This window comes from Nymphaea colorata, chromosome 2, assembly GCF_008831285.2.
Source record: "Nymphaea colorata isolate Beijing-Zhang1983 chromosome 2, ASM883128v2, whole genome shotgun sequence".
Classification (NCBI taxonomy): Eukaryota; Viridiplantae; Streptophyta; class Magnoliopsida; order Nymphaeales; family Nymphaeaceae; genus Nymphaea; species Nymphaea colorata.
In genome coordinates this window covers 6,743,301-6,761,580 of record NC_045139.1, presented here as the reverse complement: position 1 = coordinate 6,761,580, position 18,280 = coordinate 6,743,301, and the positions used below count along the sequence as shown (strand labels likewise).

General features: G+C 35.7%; 1 protein-coding gene across 3 annotated transcripts; it reads right to left on the bottom strand.

Moving 5' to 3' along the window:
* Window positions 1-289: 289 nt before the first annotated feature.
* LOC116249195 (ATP-dependent DNA helicase Q-like 5) lies at window positions 290-14,163 on the bottom strand. 3 transcript variants are annotated; one of them, XM_050076376.1, is made up of 21 exons: window positions 13,245-14,163; window positions 13,040-13,159; window positions 12,907-12,960; window positions 12,181-12,293; window positions 11,824-12,033; window positions 11,288-11,369; window positions 8,234-8,287; window positions 8,074-8,148; window positions 7,915-7,968; window positions 7,740-7,784; window positions 7,566-7,660; window positions 7,315-7,483; window positions 5,528-5,626; window positions 5,380-5,432; window positions 5,185-5,287; window positions 3,409-3,537; window positions 3,153-3,328; window positions 1,600-1,624; window positions 1,391-1,506; window positions 1,238-1,309; window positions 290-1,035 (listed from the first exon to the last, which is right to left on the bottom strand). In XM_050076376.1, the coding sequence occupies exons 1-21, from the start codon at window positions 14,085-14,087 to the stop codon at window positions 1,014-1,016; spliced, it is 2,709 nt and encodes a 902-aa protein (XP_049932333.1). In that variant the 5' UTR covers window positions 14,088-14,163; the 3' UTR covers window positions 290-1,013. The 3 variants fall into 3 exon arrangements, with proteins under 3 accessions (XP_049932333.1, XP_049932335.1, XP_049932334.1); XM_050076378.1 differs by having other exon boundaries at window positions 7,354-7,483; XM_050076377.1 differs by having other exon boundaries at window positions 1,030-1,126.
* Window positions 14,164-18,280: the final 4,117 nt, after the last annotated feature.

Here is an 18,280-nt window from a genome sequence, read left to right as displayed (position 1 = left end):
AGATTATATGGATAAATGGTAGCGCTTGGAATCCTCATTTCATCTGAAATTTAACACACTTTTTTGCGAAGGACAAGACTCACCTTCGAGAATTGAAAAAAGAAAAAAAAAATCAAAGGTTTAGACGTTTGGCACATAGTGACACCTTTAGAGGTAACTGCTGGGACATAATGAAAACTTTGGGACATGTAACTCAATAAGCCTCGTGCTGTTGTAACATAAAAATGGAGTAAAAGACTTCAATTTTCATGCTCTATGACCTCAACAAACACATCTAGGCACTTATTAGTTCATTCAAGAACTTCATTGAACTCAAATTACACGGATGCTTTGGGCAGACACCGGCAGGAAAAGCCCTTTGAATAGCTAATGGTGGCTGCAGATTTCTTTGCAACACAAACCTTTATTACAACTTGACATATAACAACTCAATAAGCATCTTGCAGAGAGATCCTACCATAGAAAGTGGAGTTAAAAGACTTCAATTCTTATGTTCCATAACCTCAAGAAATAGACCCAGGCATATAGTAGTTTATTCATGAACTTCATTGAACGCAAATTACAACGATGTTTTTGGCGGACTCGGGCAACCCTTCTCTAAAGAGGAAAAGCCCTTGAATAACCAATGGTCGCTGCAGATTTCTTTGCGGCGCGAACCTTCTATGCACCGTGTGCTGTAAATTTTTGTTCAACAATCCAATCATCCCATATGAAGCCAAACCTGGGTCTTCAGCAAAATATTTTAGTTGGAACAGGCCAAAGGGGAGTGTCATTGGTGAACCACTCAGGCATGTAAAATCTCCGATCTGCCTGCCACCAGATTAGTGGAGTTACACTAGTCCTCATTACTGCTATAATCTGATCCCGGGGCCCAGCCGTACAGAAATCACTGCGCAAGGAAGAATGGTGCGCAGAATAGTCTTTGCTCGAACTTGGAGGAATTGGTTATTTGCTGGCAGGCAGGGGAGGAAGTAGATTCAAGTCAATATCCAGGTGGAATTGATTGAACTGCTTCACTGTATTGAATTGCTTCGCCTGGAGTAAAAGGCAATGAGACAAATATGGCCCCGAACGGAGACAAATAAATAGACTTTACTTAGTGAAGGTTTCAGCCTGGACGTATTATCTGTTGAAATTTTTGTATTCAATTTTTTGCTAAAAAAAGTGACAAGTGAACACTGAGAAGTTGCAAAAGGAGTAAATATACTGTCAAATGACAACAACGACTGGTAGTTACCCTTTAGAACTAATAAGCTCAGCTGCTGCTGTTTCCTTGACTGCTAAGAAGTCAACTTCTGAATATCGACCCCTGTAAAATTAAGGACTTCAAAACAATTTCACATGAAAAGATGCAGCAACCATTTATACATTTAGATAACAAAGTTAGTACCAGAAATGGGTTTTTGACCAAATAGAAGCAGGATAACTAGGGCTGGAAATTCCATGCAGTATCCTTGCTACAGCCCTTGGAGTGAACTTCGTATGAGAATTGGCCTGCAAGAACACCTGAATCCACCCAGAGGTTTACATACTGAACCAGGTTAAATTACTCAAATGCAAAAGAGACACTTTAGGAATCCATCTTCTGGTTGACCTCACCTTAATATCTGCTCGTAGATATGGGCTGCAAGCATAAAAGAGCTCAGTTGAATATGTTTTGAATAAAGCATCATAAAAGTTATTTAGTTTTATAAAAGTGAAGACTTCAAGGATTCATGAATCGAAGTTAAATGTAAGAGTCTTAAATGAAAGTCTGAACATGAAAGCAATTGAAAGTTAACTATGCTATAATTGAAAAATTTTGAAAATTAGAGACAGCTCGAAATCAATGGGTCAATCTGTCAATGTAGTGACTTCTTGGTTTCAGCAAATCAGTTTCCAGATAATGAAATTTTAGTTTCTGCTTATAAATACAAGTGACAAGATGACACAATTTTTTTTAGTTTAAGAAAAAAGCAGTATCACAAATATTGTCATTGAAATTTCAACCAACAAGTACATAAACAGTGTACCAAGTTCATTTCCTAGGTATATCATAAGGATAAAGGTTTTACTGAACAAAAGAGAAAAGATTATATTAATCAATAATGTCTAATGACAGCAATAAGGAAAGAGAAATGGCAAGGTAAAGTGGAGAAACCATTTCAACTATGGCTTATTATGTATAGCTGAATATTGCTATGGTTCTCCAGAATCGTGGTGAGAGGCGAAAGCCCTTAGAACTATCAAAGAAAATTCCAGAGAACTAGATAAAATCCAACAAGTCTGGTTCGCTGTTCAGTTGGTTTCCCTTTTGAACTACAACCAACAAAAATCTAAAGCATACATTTTCTCAGATCTGTGATCAGATTTTTACCAGATTTTGGGGCAGAACCATATGGATAGGATTGTCAAAGTTTTGAAAATGCGATCGTGATTGTTCATGTAGGAATTGGATTCAGGGTTACATACAGATCCAAGGGCAGTCAAAGGGAAATAGAAAAGCATGTTCTCATATGTATTAGTTCTCGCTGGTGTACGGGAAGCATATACAGAAAACTCGCAAGCATAAATTCACAACATGAAAACAAAAGAATCACGATCTCCATTTAAGAAGAAAACAGTCACAAACAATAATTCATTATTCTAATGCCTTCTACTCTACCTCATGTAAAACTATTATATGATTCAATTCATATATTTGAAAGTATTATGAAATACATCTCTTGTCTATTTTGAACTATCAAGATGGTATTATGCATCTTGCAAATTTTTCATAACATCATTCTATTGAAAGCATGTCAATGGTTATTTTAATTTTTTATGACGTGATGTAAGACAAGTACCATGCTCCCTCCTGCATTACAAATTCTCATTATTGCTTTTCCTTTCTGAAAAACAGTACTGTATCTACAGTATGACCAGACAGATGACATTGACCATCCTCTTCAGGTTGCTTTTGGTACAGCCATCGATATGCTTTTTGCAAGTTTGGCCCTTTTGCCAATTCACATGAACCTCTTACTAATTCTGTTGAACTTTTAAAAGCATTACTTTCATTTGCAAAGACGCAAAATAAATTGTTTTGGAAACTCAACACAAATATCTTTGCAAGAATTCCAGATTACACACCAAGCAAAGCATCCAGTAGAAAGGATATGAAATTTCCAGACCTGCTTTTAGTAATTCCACTCATCAAGAAGTTTTCATTGTCACCACGGTTCCCAAAGTATTGCACAATCTTTTGTTGCAAATAATGCATATGAAGAGAATCAGCATGCTCATCCACTTTTTTGCACCTCTCTAATGCTGAAGATGCAAGAGAGAACATTGCATCTAGTTTCCAAATCTATAAAAATATTAACTGTTAAAACTTCCAGGATGCTGGAAAATAATTCAACAAAAAAGATTTTGAAGCATTTACAATACCTTATAGTTTTCCACCTCAGATAGTCTTCGTGTGATATGTGCCACAAGAGTGCACAAATCTTCAGGAAATTTTATAACCTCAAAGAAAAAGGCTAAATCCTTCAATTCATAGCTGACCTCCTCCATGGACTACCATATTTAATGAAGGACAAAGTTAATTTAAGCAGATAAGATGTCAATGGGAAATAAATTTGAGAAAAATGAACTGAAAACGTAATTCATACTGTGCTATGGTGAGGAGTGAAGTACATGACTAGATTTACATCTAACATCATGAGTAATCCAATTACAGCAGAATTTAGAAAAAACAATGTGAAAGATAATGGCATAGCAAGTGAAAGAAATTAAAGGTTAAACTATTTCAACTTGGCATCTAGAAGAATCAATAAAAAGGATCAACCAAACAAAAATGGTAATTTGTTTACTCAATAATCATCAAGGTCAATTAAGAATGAAAGTGATGTGATCGTACTAGTATCTTATTGCAGACTAGTACGTTTACTCATCATCTGCTCTATACACTTATTATTATTTCATTGCCATGGAAATTTGATGGGTTGGTTTCCTGCATGCAATTTTTAGGCTTAACCTAGTCTGAGAATTGTGATCACTGTAGCTTTCAATCAACATTGCTGTTTTAACTTGAGCTATATGTCTTGGATAAGTGGAAGTTTTGACATTCCTCTCAATAGAAAAAGAACGTTCATATCCAGTCAATCATTTTAGCATGATAGTAAGTACTTGTAAAATCCATGTGACGGCCTTAGGGAATTTAGCAACAAATATCACATGGCTATCTAACTAGGAGACCGACTGTTGCAATTCCTGCTCTGGTTAACCTTCCAGAGCTGTATTTCAATGATGAACAGCACATTGACTGTGATCAAACTGTTTGAGGTGAAGAACACAATCTCATGCTTAAATTCATGATAACAAGGGAGGAGGGGGTTGGCAAAGACATCCAAACATGAAGGCTATTGAATGCAACTAATTCATCATCAAATGTGCTATTTTCTTCATTTATTCTTCACTTTGGTTAAATGATTCAAGATAGTTAAAGATGATTGAACTAATGAAGCATGCAGAAAAGCCCGATCTTAGCTCATAAGACATGCAAATGAGCATGAGTCTATATTGCTTCTCTTACTTATTCATTCATGCCAAACTTTATGATTATTCAACTTGTATGTGTTTATCCCTTTCTTTAACCATTTTCCTTTGCTGCATGTTAGACAATATATTCTTTTAACACGTTAAAATTGTTGATCAAAGTCTATTAAAGATCTTATTCAGGGTAATGGCCTTTCATTTTTTTTTTCATTTTTAGTGGAGGAGTTGTAATTGTGGTGGCATTGGATTTTGCAACACAAAGTGATGTTAAAACCTTCCTTAGACCCCACTTGGTCACCATCCAATGTGAACTTCAAACACTACAAGCAGATGTTGTCAAACCCGATGGTCCACTAGCTGTAGCCACATTTTTCATACAATTCAACTGAGAGATCCTAGCGACCATATCACAAGCAAGCAGTCAAAATGCAAAAGACGAGATTGTAGACATGGATCTAACCAACAGAAAAAAAAAACACCAAAGGCTTTGTGTTGCTTGCATACTTAGTATGATGTGGGAGATGAGACTACATAGTGAAGTGCTTATGATCTAAACCTACAAATTCAAACACCAAGTACTCATGGTCATGGAGTTACATATCAAAAGCAATAAATTATGGAGGGGGAAAAAAGTGCTGATAATGTAAACATGAAAACTCATTTTACCTTTAGCCTTTGAATGTGATGAACAAGTTGATGAGGTGTCATCCCAACAGTATTCGCTAAAGTTGGTATGTCAAATACATAATATCCTTGTTTAGTTTCTCCCCTGAGAATACAGAAAGAACTCACGTAAAAATTTATGAGAAGACCAAAACCTCAAGTGTCTGGAACATCTGAAGGGGCAGATAGTAGACTTACTTCAGAATGTTGGCAACTACCACATCCTTGACAGCAAGCAAACTAGGTGCAGTCTGTGAACAATGAAGTAATTTTTTGAATGCCTAGATGATACCAGGATTATCTCACCATTACATTAAACCATTCCACCTTTCTATGGAACACCAACCTTGTGAAATCTTAAGTTGCAAGTAGTATGCATCTGTGGCAAAAGTTGCAAGTGCTTTACTTCACCTATTTCTAGGTAAGTCAGTATTGTATCCATCACCTGCCATCAGAGAAGCTACATTAAAGCACATCAGAAAAGCCATATGATGCCCTTGGTTAAGATGAAAGCAGAAAACAAAAAGTCAACTAAAATGATCAAATATAACATGTGAAAACCGTGTGCAGACCAGATTTCAGACAGTTAAGAAAATAACTTCATCCAAGTAGGTCGGTTGAGCAAAGTGCCGACCTATTTCAGTGTGTTTGCTTCCTTCATAAATTGTCTGTCATAAACTGCTCTAATTATCACAACGAAGTATCAAGCATACTACTTCTAAACATTTTGGCTCCAAATTCTTCTAAAAGCTATCTAAATAAAGCAATACCCAATATATAGTCTTGCTTAATATTCAACTACTGTTACTGATAGAGTTATTTTTGCTGATTCCACTACTATATGAAACACATAGATATGTGTTTCTGCGCATGTCGCCAGTGAACTCTAAAACGACTGCTACAAACTTAACATAGGATCTCATCTTAAATGAAGATGATGTATGGGAAAAAACATGAGTACCTACAGATATTCAAATATCTTGTATGACCTGAAGTTTCTGCAAGATATACTAATCTTAAATCATTCATAAATTGGCTTACTATATGCAAAAGAAAATGTACATTTGGTTGAACAATGATCATATAACTCAAGTTGCCAACTAGCTGTAGTTTAGGATAATGACTTTCAGCTTCATCTAATGTCGAATGGAGTGTCAATCAGTTTGATTTCCATGGCTCATCAAGTCATTTATTCAGAATGTATTCCTCTTTAAATATCTTCAAACTACAAAGTAATTTGAAAAACTCAAGGTCTTCATCTGAATCAAATATCCAGCTTGCGCTAACATGGTCCATGATCTTCAAATCATTCTCAATACCCTATAATGTGTTCCACACAAAGGAGGGTAAATAGCGCGAACTAATGAAAGCTTTGAGTAAGAGTGTAAGACCGATTCATTGCCGCTTGCACTAAATATTTTAGAATGCAAACATGGGATGCATTTTTGCACCCAAACACAACTCTTTTGAGATTAAAAAGTTGACTACTCACTAAGGAAATTCAATGGAAACCTCTTCCTCAAGATCTGTATTTGAGGACAAGTTCTTGACAAATAATTGATATACCATCCAGCTCCTAATAACAGCGACATCTAAGAATGTTCTAATGTTGTAGAGTTTGCCACTAACACAAGCATCTTTCCTCTATCATTGGCTATAACCTTAGGTATAAGCCAAACCTAATGTCTCCCACTTCTATCTTGACCCTCACATTGTTTTATTCAACCATTTACTTCCAGCCTCCCACCCACAACAATGTTCCATCTTATTATGCTGCATTGTCAACACAAAATTCAATGACTGAAATACTACCAAAAATCACATAAATTCTGATTACAATTAAAAATGTGTTACGTTCAATTATTCTTCCAGGACGAAAAGCAAGTGACTGACATTTACATTGAAAAAAGTGTGTAAGGCATATATTCTTCAATATTATGATCAATCAGTATTTCATCCACTTAAAATTAGCTTTACAGAACAAATACGGCATTGATTTTGATCACGCTGTGATGCATTCCTGAATTGTAAGATACTTGTTTCTTTAACACCAACTTAGGCAATAGAAACTTTTAGATCAGATAAACAAGGAGCTTGTCACACATAAGTAACATAAAAAACTAAAAAACTAACCCTGAAAAAGCAGTTGATAGAGTTGAAATTGAACAGTACCTCCTCTTTCATATCCAGTTTACGTGATAATGTTTCAACAATCAAGGAATGAACTTTATTGAGATGATGACTTCCATCATCAAAAATATGACAAAGGAATTTGTTAACAGCATATTCATCTACACCATCACTGACAAGTGACAACATTAAGTGTAAGCAGTTTGTTCACAATAACATATATGAAACAGAACTTTGTATGGAGTGCACAGTACCTGTATGCGAGACTGCGAAGTTTTAAGTATGTAGAATCATCTAGAAGGATATGACAAAAAGCAAGACATCCATCCCGTCCAGCACGTCCAATCTCCTATAAAGCATAAAAACATACAACCATAAACACAGTACAAAGAAAAATGGCTTCATAAACTTCATGTAAATATGCTCACCTGAACATATTCCTCTATGCTTCCTGGCAGGCTGTAATGAATAACCTGAAAGCAAGAAATACATTTGAGAACTAGGGATAACTTAAATATATAAAACAAATATTCCACAAAAATGGGAAAAAAATCTCGACGTGTCAAAACTCAAAAGACAAATAAAATAAATAAATGCACATACAGCACCAACATCACTCTTGTCCAAACCCATGCCAAATGCCACAGTAGCTACAATCTGTCATAACAAGTTCTGTTAGCAATGCAACTCAAATTTTGAAAGTGGGAAAGATATTCCAATCAACTCAATAAAAAAAAAATTATTCTCAAACAAGCATCCTACCACTTGGATTTTGTTGGAGCAAAATAATTTCTGCACGAGAATCCTATCCTTTGCTGGGATGCCACTGTGGTAGATCTAAACGTAATAATTAATCAAACAACTTGGACTCGTAAAGTATAGCTTCAATTGTAAAAATAAACTTGGGCAATATGATACTTACCCTTGCACTGATCTGATTATCAGAAAGAAGCTTGCAGACTAAATCTGTTTCATACTGCAAAAGACAAACATATAAATGCCTAAAAATACCATCCAACTCGCTCTCCAATGAAAAAATGCAAGAAAATAGCAATTTTTTTTATTAAGTAACAAAGTACGGGCTCCTAACCCTAGGTTGTTCATTTTTTATTTTATGAAAGGATTGTGGACTTGCATCTAAACTTCTTTGAGGGCATTATAGGAGAAGTTAGGAATGGATTTGCTGTAACCTAGAGTACAATGGAGGAGATTCAAAAGACAAGATATCTGAACCTCAGTAGGACATTGATTTACTAAAGCAATCATCCTCTGAAGATTCTGAATGTTTTTCAAGGCAGTAGAATCACAGACTAGTTAGGTGAACTGGTGGTTATTCAAGGTCCACATCTGTTTTTCTTGTATGTAGTAGGAAAGCAAGTGGATTGGATCCAGGATGGCAAAGTAGATTAAAGATTGGGTTGGAATAGGATCCTGTGCAACAGAAAATGAAAAGCCCTCAGACTAGATCCCCACCATTTGCAATCCTAGTTTTTATAGTGCTGCTGACACTATCCCGCAAATCATAATATTACCTTTCAAGAGAAACCTAGACTTTCAAAGCTATTCTGATGAGTGTGGAACTTGATAGGGTAAGAAGTTCTGGAGGATAATAACCGTGCCAGCCTGCCAGGAATGTCTTTATTTAGTTAAAAGAGTAAATCAAAAATTTTTATGACATTTTGCACGTTCATTTGTTTTTCAATGTGAATCTGTGATCAATATCATTATCAGAAATTCTGCAGTAAGTCTGCTTGTGAAATCATTTTTCTTGTGAATGTGATTTTCTTTCTTTTTCGAGAAAATTTTGAAGCAAGCACCTGATGCAATAACTTTTCTGACATTTTTTTGCAAAATAAAATGAAACAATCATAAAGATACATTTCAATGAAAAGGAAAATGTAGAAAGTGTAGAGGCTTAAAATATACAAAAAGGAGAACATTTTAAAGAAATTGCAAGATGTTGTGATCTTACTGCAATATATATTTCTTGGCAATATTTTGAAAATATAACATATGTGGTGTAATATTACAAAGGAGGTGTAATGGATCTGACTGCTCATATGTAGGCCATGGATAGAGTGTGGATTTGATCCAATTATGAGGAATATGCTTGAAGCCACTGGTAGTGCCTTAATTATGTGCTTCAAGGTTGACCATATGCACCATAACTGACTCTCATAGTTTGGTGCCAAGTTTGTGGAACTGGTAAATCAAGCATGTGCATTCTTATACAAGGAAATTAACACAGCACTGGTAATCCCTTATAAGAATTTAGACTAGAATGCAGATTTGGCATTGTTCCTCACTCCTACTCACCTCTACTGCTTAATCACCACTTTAACCATTGTCACAAATATCATTCTTGGGCTTTTAACAGCGAGATTTTTCTAGGGTATTTTTTGGAAAAGTTGTTTTTCTTGGGAAAAAATTGGAAAACTTTTTTAAAAAATAAAAATTTAAAAAATAAGTAAAAATGAAACAAATCAAAACCTAATACGAAAACATAAATACAACTAGATAAAAGTGATAAAAAGAACATTTTAATGATGAAAAATAATTTAGTTTAAGTTGAAATTTGAATCCATGATGATATCAACATTAAAAAAGATAAAAAGGGAAAAATCGCAAAAATAATGCAAAAATATATTTTCTAATTTTTTTCAAAATATTTCAAGTTTTCACTATTTTTTCTTTCTTTTTTTTTTGTCTTTCTCGTTAATATCGCGATATTTTCGAAAATATTGTGATATCTGTAACACTTCTTTTAACAAGGCATGAGCATTAAGAGAATTTCCAACAACAAAGGCTGGTTTAAGAAGATTCCTATGTTCCCTGTCATTCCAACCTCTTGCTAGCCACGCACTTTTTTTCTTTGGTTTCCTTCCGTTTGTGAACCCAAGCCCTTTTTCCCTTTTAAGCATTTCAGGTCTTCTCTTTAAAGGGTTAACCCTTTAATTAATTGATTTTTCAAAGGCCTTAAGGCCACTAAATTCCACAAAATTACTCATTCAATTTCTCCGTTTCTGATCTCTATTGCAGAAAATCCTTTGTTAAAAAAAATTCAAGGAAAACCCCAGAGTCTCAAATCCGCTGCTTTTATTGGGCTTCTAGTAAACAGAATAGGTCTTATGTTATCCCCAACACATCAACATTATCCATAATGTTTATAAACCATATAAATATCCCCTTGCTAAACTCTGTCTCAAATTTGTAATATTTAGATAATTCATTCCTCGTTAAACTTTAAAATCCTAACATTAAATAAAACATCCAAGGTCATTTCCTCATGAAAAAAACATCACATGCTTGATCAACCTTCCAGAGTATCATATTTGTTAACACTAGGATGAGAAAAAAGCAACCATACAGTTATATTTCAAAATACAAAATATGATATACCTAAACACACAATTAAAAAGTTGTGTATTGTACTCTCATGATATTTCAAAGGTTTCCCCTTAAGCACCCATGTTATTAAGATGTCCACAGTTCAAACCCCGAGGTTATGCTGTCAAAAACATATGCACTCTCAAGTCCCATCTACATGTCCATCTATTTGTGCACATATTTGCATATCTAAGTCAGCAAGCAAAGGTGATCCTCTAACTTCGAAGACAGTTTAAGGATAGCCACAACAAAACTCTTGGCCATGACTGCCTTCGTCTCTGTCATGTATCATGTTCCTTGCCTAGCAGCGGGATATTGAAATTTGAAACCAGTGAGTGGAAGCTGTGAACAAGGATGCTAGTATATGTCATGATCTCTCAACAACAGTAGTAATAATAGCATTCAGAAAAGAAACCATGTGTTTTGATTTTTATAAGGACATAAATGATAGAAGTTAGGAAAAAAAAAGAGATGATGCCAAACCACAGACCAGTAATAACCCCATATGAGATGTCTTAAAGAAGCATTAAGGACACATAGATGATTTCAGACATTATTAAAAAAAGGTAAAAGGAAACCATAAATAAACCTGAAATTTGCAGTAAACTATGATGCTTCTGATTGCTGCCATTTGTGAAGATTTAATTAATGCTAGAAGGTCTTTTAATCTGCACTTATGTCACCAACAAATCATTGAGCATTTACAAATGCTATAGGAACAAGGATACCGTTATAGAATTTAATTGGAACAACAGATATTTTTAAATCCTAATATACTTATAAATGTGTAACAAGATAACAAATATGTAAATCCAGCATGATCATGCTTGTGCTTCCATGAATCACACATACAACGTTGAAACCATTAAGCTGGCATGCAGTCAACAAGTAGCAGGACACTAGTAGAAAATCGGAACACATGTGATGATAGAAATAATAAATTTACAGTTCCTTCATATGTGCACCATAACAGCATTCATGAATTCTAAATTCAGAAATATATGGATACATTAGAACCACATGCTTTCAGAAAAAACAGCAGACATGCATATAATATGCACTACAATATGAAAATAAAGTGAAATAAATAATGGCAATAAAAACATGTAGAAATTCACTTTCCTGTTTTTGCTTGATATCACAGACAACTGCAAGTTTTTCCTGATGCAAGAAGCTTGAATAAGATTGGCAGGTGGAATCTCAAGGACAGACATAATAGAGTTCAATGTTTTCAACGTCGCAGTTGCAGTCATTGCCAGAAAACATTTCACATTAAGCTTATCACAAAGGACAGAAGCCCTAAGTCTCATATATGAAGGCCGGAAGTTGTGGGACCTGTTAAGAGCTTAGTTCAGAATGTCAATTTACTACAGGAAGATTGAAATTGCTCTCTCCTAGAAAAAAAGCAGGACAAAGGTGGCCCATATCTCCTACAAACAAAGCAGGAGAAAGATGGGCAAAAGAATAGAAAATTCAACTAACCATTCAGAAAGGCAGTGTGCTTCATCGATTACAACAAAAGATACAAGCGACTCACAAGCAAATATTGATAAGAATTCTGCATTCAGTAGTCGCTCTGGTGAAACAAAAAGTACCTGATAAACAAGAAACGTTAAACACATGGTCTGCAAAAACAGCGACCTTTGACTATTTATCAGATATCAACACAGGACAAAATAAAATTCCACAGGATGGAAAAAGAAGTTTCACAATGTCTACCTGATATCTCATTCAAATGTTAAAGCCATATATTAATGTGAGACAAAAAAGGGGACAGCGCTTATAAAGCAATAGAATGGAGAGAGAGAGAGAGAGAGAGAGAGAGAGAGAGAGAGAGAGAGAACTCAGAAGCATGAAATGAAATGAACGATATATGAGGGGCAGAAGCGCGTGTGGGCACTTGCCCACACAGAGCCACAAAAAGTACTTATCTTCATATTGATACTTCAGGCAATTTTTCTTATTAACATGTTGGTGAAGCATGGAAATTCCAGATTTATGTTCTCACACAGGAGAAATCTTTTTAGTTCAGGAAGACAGGAACTAAAATCAGACCATGCCAATGTCACACACGTCACGCATAATTTCTAGTCACTTGTAAACGAAGGTGTCCTCTCTTCTCCCTTCGGTTCCGCAGACTCAATTCACTATAAGCGACAGCTGAGTAAATGACATAGCATGGCTTGTTAAAGCCTACGCACAAATTACCTTTATAGCCCCAGAGCGGATTTTTTCAATTGTTTCTGCTGCCTCTTTGCTAGTCTGCAAGGAAATTTTGAGATTGGCACCCTTGGGAAGAAGTACAATCAGAAATTAGCCAGAGAAAAGGAGGAAAATCTACTTGGGTGCTACAAAGGAGACTTCCTGGGATTATGGGCGGTAACTGCCGAAGCTGATCGACCATCAAGGACACCAAAGGGCTCACGACCAATACAATTCCAGGCAAAATCAAAGCCGGCAACTGCACAACATCCAAAGCCAAGTGAATCTTCGCAAGCAAACAGAGCAACTAAAAGAGGATTTCACCGTGTTAGCATCGGAATTACTTGATAACACAATGACTTCCCAGAGCCAGTAGGCAGGACCAGCATCATGGACTCATTAGCCAGCACCCTCTTGATTGCCTCGAGCTGCCCATCACGAAAAGAATCAAAACCATGCGTTAGCTTCAACAAATTTATAAGGTTCTGATCCGAATGATCCTCTCGCGCTGCAGCCACCGCCTTCCACAACTCGGAGTCGCCATCCAAACTCCATCTCTCCTCTTCGTTCGCCTGCAAATCACATTCCCCTTCTGAACCGACCAGGCCAGCATCGTCCTCCCCATTATTACCCTTCCGAAACCGCCTCTTCCTAAACTTCCTGAATTTCGACCGCCTGCCGGGAAACTTCTTCCCGCGATCGAGGTTCAGCTTGACGAAATTGCCCCCATCGCCGCCCCTCTTGACGATCGACCTCGGAAACGGAGCCATTCCCGCGCTGCACACATTGCTAATCGAATTCGGATGGCTCACAGAAGCTCTCTTGGCACTTACACCGGAAACATTGGCTGCGCTTTCAGCCGCAGCAGAATCGTTCTCCACCGGCACGACAGGATCAACAGTAACGGCCCTGAAACTCCTCCCTGGCTTGCAAAAGCTGGAAGAGTTGGAAGAGAAGGACGAAGAAGCGAATGAGAAACAACCAGCACGGACGGGCATCGTTTCCGAAACGGGTTGCGGTGAGGCATCCCTCGACAACCTGATCCTGAAGGCCGAGTTGTCGAGCGACGACGGCGAGGCCACCCTCTTGCTGGGCATTTTCAGGGAATCGGGATCAGGGCTAGGGTTTGGTTGGGAGGTGATCCCTCCACCTGCACGAAGTCTCCGGTGGCGTTTGACGGTCGGCATACCTGGTAGAAGCCGCCGGAGCCGAGGGAACGATTGGGCAGAAGATGGATGATCGTTCCAATTTTTTTACACGATGGAACATTGCGTTTCCCGCCAAAAATCAATTGGCGTAACTCACGAACCGGATCGAATAACCTGAGACTACTAGCCTGCGTCTCTATACCGATCTCAAATTGTGACTCTTCTATTTCATTAATTTTCTCGATCTCATAAAATGCACAGAAAAAAAAAAATTATAAAGTATGAAAATTTCTAAAAATTGTGTTTCCTCCCAATTACGAGTGAATCCCAACTGCTTTTATAAGAAAAACTTCTATGTTTTCAGTAATGTTTTTCTGGTTTTCTCTATTTAGTTTAAGCAAGCATGATTTTAACTATTCATTTCATTTTAGTTTCTTAAGATTTTATAACCATTTATTTCCTTTCATCTCATTTTTTCCCATCTCCAATCTTTCCATTTCCTTTCCATCTATTATTTTCCCGCCCTTTTTATCCTTCAAACAAGGCATTAAAGTCTAACACTATTTGTGCAAACCAGTTTGGTGATTAAAATCATATATGAGGATCAAAATGTATTCATTTTTTACTTTTTAATTATTTACATAAAAGATGATAGGCGTCCATTCATTCATTAACATAAAATCAAGGGATGACTATAAATCAATGAATGAAAGAATATAAAAAACAACCTCTTAGTCTGCTCAGAATATCACTTACCAGCAAACCGGTCAAAAGGATTAATGTTGAATAAGAATTGCAATCATGTTGCAAGGTCAAAAAATAAAGAAACATATGAAAATTACTATATATATATATATATATATATATATTGGTAGCTACCAAACCCTTGTATTTCAGACTTGATGGGAATTGTTTAGGTCATTGATATTAAAAAGATCAAATAGTAGAAATTAAGTTAAAAGAAAACCCAATATTTTTTTAAAAAACTAAAATACCCTTCAAAGAAGGAAATGAACATGTTTTCTTAATGGAGATCTATTTCAACATCTCATTAGGCATTTTATATATTGATAATACAAATAAGTGTATATTTTTTAACTTAATATCGACCACCTAATTTCCTTAAAATAAACTACGTAGATGATTCCCATTGCATATATAGGACATATACATGAGGGACTACTAGCTACACACACACATATATATATATATATATATATATATATATATATATATATATGTAACACATGAATTCCTCTAGCATGTCTCCGACTTTCATATCCACATCTAATTTACACTCTTCCCCTCTTGTGGCTTAAGACTGGATTCACTAAATTTAAGTACATTTGGACAAATTTATTTTCAATATTAGACATTAACGAAGGATTTTCCAATTTCAGATCTCTGGATATTTCAAATGATGCCATAAACTTGGAATCATCAACTGTCCGCCTATTAGGATTGATGAAAATGTGAGGAAATAATATAGTTTAAGGTGTTTGGATGGAGAAAAATAGATGAAAGAAAGGGAAGAAAAATGACTTATGGTGTTTGAATTGGACGAAATGGAAAAAGATGAAGAAAAAGGAAATGAGTTTTCCCTTTATTTTAAATTTCCACAAGAGGGAAGAGATTCTGAATGAAAAGAAAAAACTTTCTTCAATTCTGTGATGTTTGCACAAAAGAACATGCATGTAATATCGTGAGGGCGACTTGGTTAATATGTCATTCCACGTGTGATGATAAAATGACATAATCATTCATTATGGCAATGTATATTGGCAGGTATAATGCCATTATTAACAACTTATTCTGTAATATGTCAACAACATAAAGTTCTTAAGACAAGTAGTAATTATGAGTTAGAGTACCAAGAAAATGTTGCGCTTACAATGAACCCTTTATGCATGCTGGCATACCAAGGTAGTAGTTGATTTGATTTTTGTGGGTGCTACTTTTTTAAAAATACAAACTGTCGGATTGTGACACTGAAGGGTATGAAGTACCCCACCAAGTTATTCGATGCAACTTAGGACTTTGGTGGCATGGGTTTTCTTTATTGGGCGGTGGGTTACTGGCAGTAGCGGAGCTACTTGTTGGCTAGGGTGGGCCACTGCCCACACCAGTCCATCAAAAAATTCAATAGTTATCACCCTAAAATTTATGCAATGCCCATACCAAAGTTGTGTCACCAATGCAAGTGACCCACAGATGAAAAATCTTGGTTCGGCCACTCGTTAAAGGAGAACTAACTGATGCTCAAGAGATCATTGCATCAAAAGTTTTGAATTCTTGAAAAACGTTAAGGGAAAGGAAAGTCTAACCTTTTACTTCGCTTTGTTGAATTAGCTGGAAGTGAACATTGAAGAAACTGAAATATCATGAGCTTTAGCCAGTTATCAAAGTTATCATGTTTATCTCTAAAGAAGTTATATCGCTAAAAAGTATAGTTAAATATTTAATGAACTCAAGAAAGCACATGTTTATCATTTTCATCCAAAACGTAGTTATGTCCGTGCTAGTTCTCATGATGCTGTGGCAATCGATTGAACTTGACGTGCATTATTGACTTCATCCTTACATGAGAACTTTTATAAAGATGAGTTAGACAGCATTGTCACGGATATCACGTCTCTTTTGAAAAAAAAAAAACTGATATTTATGCTAAAAAATTATTAAATCACAAAAACTAAAAAATCTGTTTAAAAAAAAAAAAGAATTTAACACGTTTTATCATGTTTTTGGGGCATTATTTTGGCCTTAAAGTTTACAAGTTAAAGTTAAATTATTCATTTTAATTTCTATGGTGACTAAGTCATCATTTTTATCATCTTAACTAATAATTCTTCATGTTGTCTTATTAGGGATCTCGCTTATTTTATTTTTACCTAATTTTTAGGATTTTTTTAAATTACAGAAACTTTCTTCGAATAAAAAAAAAACAACTTTGCGTAAAAATGCCTGAAGAAAACATCACATTGTAAAACCCTTACAACCCGATCGAGGACGATATTCGTGATCATGCTAATTAGCAGCCATTGGCATTGTAACCTCTTGATCATCCACGGTTGCCTGTGCATTACATGATTAGTTCGAGTATGAACTGCAACATGGAGAAACCACTATTGTTTTTCAGCAAGCACATGAGATGGAAGCGAAATAACAGGATCCATCTCCGGTCCGGCGACTTTACAAGATGCAAGACCTATCGAGTTTGTCATGGGGAAATGCTTAGGAACAAGAATATCTTAGTACTTAATATTGAAAACTTTCCGTTCATAAACTATATGAATTGTAATCAAACATAAGAAAGAAATTGGAGGGATGAAGAGACCGTGTGGCTTTACTGGTGCCTCAATGATTTACCTTAGTAGCGGAGTCAGAAATTTCTAGGGGCACTGTTACTGGGGCAGTCATCAAATTTTACTCTGCATTTTCCATAATATCTCTATGTTATGTTGTCCATGTACTGTATAGCATTGGATTTGTTGGTTTGCTTTAACTTCTGCTTTAATCTCTCAACTTCACTACACTTGAATTGCTTCCTGTTCAGGGTTTCTTTTCAGTTCTGCTCTGGTGGATGCTGCCATGTTTAATTGTGAAGATTATATGTGGAATTGTGTGGATAGTTCACAACCACACAATTTCTCAAGAAACATATTATCTTATACTTTTCATTGTTTTTTACAGTTTCTCAAGTTCCCAAACTTCCCAAAATTTTTCAACAAAGTTAAACTCAAATTCCATTTCTTCATTACTTACTTGTAAAATCATTTAAACGAATATATATAGATGTAATTACAAGCTAAAATCATTAGATGAATGAACAATAAAAATTAAAAAGTATGTTGATGGATCTTCTAGCAAAACATATAACGTAGACACTGTGGTTTCCATGTCCTCGTGCCTGCTGCTTTACTATTCACTGTCATCCAGCTTGTTTTTGCTGCTATAGACTGCACTGAATTATTGAGGAACAGACAGGATGACTAATGATGTTGGATCTTAACTTTTCCAGTGAACTAAACCTATGGTTATCTTATTCCCAGTTCTATATTTGCAAACAAATCCTGGCAGCATCACTCTTTTCGGTTTTAATTTTGATCGTGGGTTGATTAACACTATATTTTTTTTTTCTTTTTTTGAGTTCTCACTGGTGACACTTCCTGGTAAAACACTATCCCTTGCTCAACGTGAAGCCTTTTTCGAAACATGCACCCTTCGCTGCCGGA

What these genes read in the sequence shown, in the direction of transcription:
- LOC116249195 (XM_050076376.1), bottom strand. Translation starts at nt 14,087, where the DNA reads ATGCCGACCGTCAAACGCCACCGGAGACTTCGTGCAGGTGGAGGGATC. An exon ending in ACAAGAGTGATGTTGGTGCT is followed by an intron (nt 7,785 to 7,914) that starts GTATGTGCATTT and finishes TCTTGCTTTCAG; the next exon opens with GTTATTCATTACAGCCTGCC. An exon ending in AGTGGAATTACTAAAAGCAG is followed by an intron (nt 1,625 to 3,152) that starts GTCTGGAAATTT and finishes TTATGCTTGCAG; the next exon opens with CCCATATCTACGAGCAGATA.